This window comes from Arachis hypogaea, chromosome 17, assembly GCF_003086295.3.
Source record: "Arachis hypogaea cultivar Tifrunner chromosome 17, arahy.Tifrunner.gnm2.J5K5, whole genome shotgun sequence".
Taxonomy (NCBI): Eukaryota; Viridiplantae; Streptophyta; class Magnoliopsida; order Fabales; family Fabaceae; genus Arachis; species Arachis hypogaea.
In genome coordinates this window covers 7,877,221-7,883,492 of record NC_092052.1, presented here as the reverse complement: position 1 = coordinate 7,883,492, position 6,272 = coordinate 7,877,221, and the positions used below count along the sequence as shown (strand labels likewise).

Here is a 6,272-nt window from a genome sequence, read left to right as displayed (position 1 = left end):
TGAAGCACTTTTTCTAACATACGAGAGCATGCTTGAAAGATTTAGGAGACCAGAATCACTTATCCAGGCTAATCTTGCTCACACAAGAGGCGAATTCATAGGAGGAAGATTTTCATACAATGACAACAACAGGTTTGATTAAGGAGGACAATTTCAGAACAGCAATTTCCAGAGCAACAACTTTCAGAACAGCTCAAGACCTACCTCACAATACAATGACAATTCAAGATTCACTCAAAGAGGCTACAATGAAAATCTAAGGTTTGTGCAGAATGATAAAATAAATAATAGGAGGATGATGAATGGGGAGAGACCTGTATGCCAAGTCTGTGATAAAATTGGCAACACTACCAAGAACTACTGGTATAGATATGAAAGGGACAACAACCATGGAGCTGATTATTCGAAGTCTGATATGCATAACTCACAAAATTCACAAGCAAGCCAATCCTCTTCTTAATCACCTCATGCACTACTTGTAACGTAACAACTATACATGATTCAAACTGGTACTTTGACTCAGGAGCAACCCACCATATGACCTCAGATCAACAAAACCTTATGGAAGGACAAGCCTATGAAGGATTAGACCAAGTGATTGTAGAAAATGGTTCAGGTTTGCAAATCAATCTTGTTAGAAAGTCTTTCTTTAAATCTGATTTGAGTAATAGAGAATTCATTATATAAAAGTTATTACATGTGCCTGACATTACCAAAAACTTGTTGAGTGTATACCAATTCTGTTGTGACAATGCTGTCTACTTTGAGTTTCACTTTGACAAGTGCATTGTAAAATCCCAAGAAACTAGTGAAGTAGTTATCCAGAGAGAAGTTGAAAATGGGATGTATAAATTCCTCAATTTCAAACCATCAATCAAGTCTGCTTGTTGAGTGCTTGTATATCAACATTGTGCAGCAAGGACAACTTCTTGCTCTGGCACAACAGATTGGGACATGCCTCCAATAGTGTAGTGTCCACTGTCCTAAAGTCCTGTAATATCCATTTTAATTCAAATAAGTCAGTATGTGAAGCTTGTTGCGTAGAAAAGTCTCACCAATTATCTTTTCATGTTTCTGAATCTGTATATACAGCACCACTTGAATTAGTGTATTCTGACATTTGGGGCCTTGTCCCCACTCCTGAAACTAATGAAAACTTCTATTTTGTTCTATTCGTTGATGCATTTTCCAAATTCTCTTGGTTATACCTCATTAAAGCAAGGTCTCAACTCAAATCAGTATTCACTTCTTTCCAACGTATGGTTGAATTGCAGTTAGATACTAAGCTAAAAATGCTACAAACTGATAATGCTGCTGAATACACTAGTTTATCTAAAGAACTGCAGGCATAGAAAATTATGCACCGGTTTTCATGCCCTCATGTACATCAACAAAATGGTAATGTTGAGAGAAAGAACAGACATATAGTAGAGAAGGGGCTTGCAATGCTTGCTGGAGCTGGAATGTCTACAAAATATTGGGGAAAAGCCTTCTGATCAGCAACAAATCTAATCAACCAACTCCCTACACCAACTCTTGACAACTGCTCACCTATGGAGAAGCTCTTTCGAAAGAAGCCAAATTATGACACTATAAGAGTCTTTGGTTGTCTGTATTTCCTTCATCTAAGGCCCTACAACAAACATAAACTGGACATTCATTCCGCTCCTTCTGTGTTCATAGGATATAATTCGGTTCACAAGGGCTATAAATGTCTCACACAAAGTGGCAGGATAGTGGTGACCAGAGATGTAGTCTTTGATGAAAGCAGGTTTCCTTTCAAAGAAGGAAAATTATTGAGCAGCAAATCAGAGAAGGATAACTCAAAAACCAATAATCATGCTCTACCAAGAATACCTCTTTTGCCAAGATTCATGTCCTAAGGACCCTGCCTCTCAACACAGCTGCAGCAATAAATTCCACCCCACCTAACCACATCAGATACTATCCCAACTACAAATCCAATTATAACACCTAACAGCTCAACCCTACAGCCTACCTCATTCATACAACACTCAATCCCCTCAAATTCACCCAATCAACCTATATCACCTATGAATCACACACCACAATCTTGAAACTAAATATATCAACCTGTGTTTCAACCTACAGCACCATATAGCATTCCAGTTCCAATTTCTATCTCTGATTTGGAGGTTGTCCTACCACCACTACCAGATGATACTGCTTAGCCAAGAACCATCAATATGCACCCCATGACCACAAGAAGTAAACTCGGCATTTTTAAACCAAGAGCATTACAAGCCACAATTGAACTTAGAAGTGTCAAAGAAGCATTAACTTTCCCAGAATGGAAGAAAGCCATGGACAATGAATATGAAGCATTGACGAAGAATCTAACATGGAAGTTGGTACCACTGCCACAAGGGAGAGAGGCTATTGAAAGCAAATGGGTATTTAGAGTCAAGTACAATGCTGATGACTCATTGCAGAAGCATAAATCCAAATTAGATGCACAAGGGTTCTCCCAAAGACCTGAATTTGATTTTAATGAAACTTATAGCCCAGTAGTGAAGCCAACTTCGATAAGTGATTTTGACAGTGGCATTAGCAAAAGAGTGGAGCATCAGGCAGCTACACAACAACAATGCATTCCTTCATAGTGACTTGAGTGAAGACGTTTACATGAGGCAACCACAAGGATATGTAGTTGGAAATAGCAGTCTAATTTGTAAACTCACAAAAGTACTATACGGTTTAAAACAAGCACCCAGAGCTTGGTATCACAAGCTTTGCACAGCACTTAATCACTTGGGATTCAATGCTACTAAGTCAAATGTCTCAGTTTTCTTAAGTTTCACCAAGGGAGCTAGCTTCTTTGTTTTGGTGTATGTCGATGACATCATCATCACTGGAAGCTCAAAGACTAAAATTAATCAGGTGATTCAACAATTAAATAGCAAATTTGCACTCAAAAATTTAGGTGACCTGCACTACTTTTTAAGAATACAAGTCTAAAAAACTTGCTATGATGGGCTGCTACTTACTCAAAAAAAGTATGTAAAGGATTTACTCATCAAGGCTGGAATGGTTAGATGCAAGCCATGTCAAACTCCCCTTCCCTCATCATTCAGGATCTCTAAAAATTTTTGGAGGGGCAAGCTTTGAGGATCCCAAATTATATCGGTCAATAGTTGGAAGTTTGCAATATCTGACTATTACAAGACCCGAATTAGCTTATGCTGTAAGCAAAGTTTCACAATTCTTCATAATCCTCTACTTGAACATTGAAAGCTGGTAAAAAGAATTTTGAGGTATATTAGTGGAACTTGCCATTATGGGCTACACCTGCACAAGAGCAGCTCCATGCAATTCACTACATACAGTGATTCAGACTGGAATGGCGATCCAGATGATAGAAAATCTACAGAAAACTTCTGTGTCTTCTTAGGCAAAAATCTCATCTTTTGGAGTGTAAAGAAGCAGACAGTTGTGGCAAGATCCAGTACTGAAGCTGAATATAGAGTCTTAGCAGACTTGGTAGCTGAACTAATATGGCTCAAAAACTTGATGGTTAAATTAAGAATTAACATCCCAGTTCCTCCCCTGATGTACTGTGACAATCTCAGTGCAGTCCTACTAGCTGCAAATCTCATCTTACACTCAAAATCAAAGCATTTTGAGACTGACCTCCACTTTGTTAGAGACTATGTGACAAAGAAAATAGTATCTGTCAGTCACATTCCTGGTTTAGTACAGATAGCAGATGTGCTTACAAAAGCTCTTCCTAGTACTGCATTTCTACAATTTAGGTCATTGTTGAATGTAAAAGGAAATGGGCCGAGTAGTGAAGAAGGAAGCCAGAAGTCAGGAGAGTCAGAGAATGGGAGGTATGCAGAAAAGAACTTAAACTGCAGCAAAAATTCAAAACTGGTAGAAGAATAAAAGAAACTTGAAAGCAGGGAGCATGATAGAGTAGTGATTAACTCTAGCTACTCAAAGGAGTTAGAATTCAGTTAAATTCAGTTAAAAACAATCACAAGTCAGTAATGCCTAAGTTTCAGTTAGAGTCAGTTAAAACTTTCTATTAAGAATGTCACGCTGACTTTCAGTTAGTTAGCTAGTCATTAGCTAGTCTTTCAGTTCTGTATCTGTATATATAGCAAGCATTGTAACTAATTTTAAGGTTAAGCTTCAGCTCAATTTAATCACAAGATTCTCTCAACTCTCCTTTCTTCTCTTTCTTCTCTGCTTGGGCCCTCAAAGGCTAACACCAAAAAATAAATGTTTTTATCAAGTTTTCAAGACATGCAGTGTCATGGTGAATGGTGATGAGCCAAGAAGGGGCAAACTAATGAAAAGATTGACCCATTGGTCGAATAAGGTCATTGGATCCTCGTTTGCAGGCTGTGTTCCATTGATTGTGTTGGTATGAGAAATGAAATTAAACTAAGGAAGAATGATGATAGATAGAGAGAACCTGTGAGATATATTTTTAAAATATATCATTAGAAAAATAATTTTTAGCGATTATTTATTTTATTTTTAGTAGTAATAAAAATAATCATTGATATGTTTATTGGTAACTAGACATTATTCGTCTTATGATTTGTTACTAAAAGATTTTAATAAATTAATAATCAAAAAAATATATAATATAATAATCATTATAACATATAATAATAATAACAAATATATAAATGTCGTAAAAATATAAATTAAATAAGATATAATAGTTATTATGTTATTGCTACTAAATAATTTTAATAATTTTTGTTGTAGTGTATGAAAAGTTAACTATGTTTAAGGTTGTATTTCTTCGTAGGATTATAACTTATTGAAAGATTATGTGACTTATTAAAGGATTGTGATTGGTTGAAGAGTTAAATATTTTTAAAGGGATGCATGTTTATCTTCACGAATATACTGATATATGAATTCATACTTAAAAATAAGATTAAATGTCAAATTGGCAAAATAGAGTATACAAATTCATCTTCAAATTTTATCATTTTTATTTTTTTATTTCAACACTTTATTTAATTTATACGTAGAAGAGAAAATAAAAAAATATTATTCTATAGAACATTATTAGTGTAAGATTTAATTGTATGAGTACAAAAATAAACTAAGTATATTTTATTATATCCTGAAAAAAATTTACCAATAATCTATTAGATTGATAAGGACAAATTAAATCTAAAAATCTCACTAAATACTGGTAACGGTGGAGAAAATAAATGGAGAAGGAAGAATCAGTGGCGATAGTAGTAATATAAATGGAGATGTGAGCGGTGAAAATAAAAAAATTCAAGAGTTATTGAATAAGTTAACGGTTAATCAAATATTTTGCCAAAACATATTCAGAAGTCATATTGTAATTACCATTTTTTTTAATCAATTTTGTCAAAATATGTAGCTTTCGTAGCCAAAATATAGCTATTTATTCACGAGTTATATATAAAGGTTTAAAAGTTAGATTTTCATAGTCATAGATTAACCTAATCTAATATTAGATTAGTTTTGTTATTGTGACATATATGTACAAATGAGGGAACATATATATCACACTACGCAACATAGAGCCTCTACTAGTACGGGCGGAGCTAGATGAAAGATTAGAAGAGGACAAAAAATATTTATATAATAAAATAAGATTAAAATAAAATTTTAAAGAGGACTAAATTGAAATTTACATATAATTTACATGTAAAAAATTAAAATTATGCCCCCTTTACTACAATGTAGTTCTGCCCCTTTCCACTAGCTAATAGCCATGCATATAGAGTCATTTGCCTTTCACGTTATCGTTTTGTTCGATCTACAACTTTTATGGCCGTTAAGTAGCGTTTGTTTTGAAGTATTGGGACAGAAATTAAGAGATTGAGACTCAATATTATATTTGTTGGCTTAGAGATTGATACTAAAATTTTAGTATTTTAGTACCTCCAAAAAATAGAGACACAAGAGACTGAATTTTTTAGAGACAGAAACTGAAACTTTAATAACATTTTATACCTAAAATATCATCATTTCAATTAATTAATTCTAATTTTATTCTTTGTACAAATTAAATTAAAGCTTCATTCTTATTTTAATTTCTGTCTCTAAATCTCTATCTCTTAATCTCAGTCTTTCAGTCTCAATCTCTCTACCAAATGATAATGCTATGTTCCTTAGCTTTATATATACTAACTCTACTTTCATTTGAATTGTATTATGCCTTGAAATTTATTGTCATCAACAAAGGTGTTAACGTAATCAATAATATATAAGTAATGCTATGTGGTTAATAAATATTATTATTTTTA

The 6,272-nt window shown here is 33.8% G+C and overlaps 1 protein-coding gene across 1 annotated transcript; it reads left to right on the top strand.

Annotated features, from left to right (window-relative positions):
- The first annotated feature begins 2,216 nt into the window (after positions 1 to 2,216).
- Positions 2,217 to 2,624, top strand: LOC140180474 (uncharacterized mitochondrial protein AtMg00820-like). Its single transcript, XM_072221659.1, has one exon. The coding sequence runs from the start codon at positions 2,217 to 2,219 to the stop codon at positions 2,622 to 2,624; it is 408 nt and encodes a 135-aa protein (XP_072077760.1).
- The last annotated feature ends 3,648 nt before the right edge of the window (positions 2,625 to 6,272 follow it).

Coding starts and splice junctions, on each gene's coding strand:
- LOC140180474 (XM_072221659.1), top strand. CDS start 2,217: ATGACCACAAGAAGTAAACTCGGCATTTTTAAACCAAGAGCATTACAA.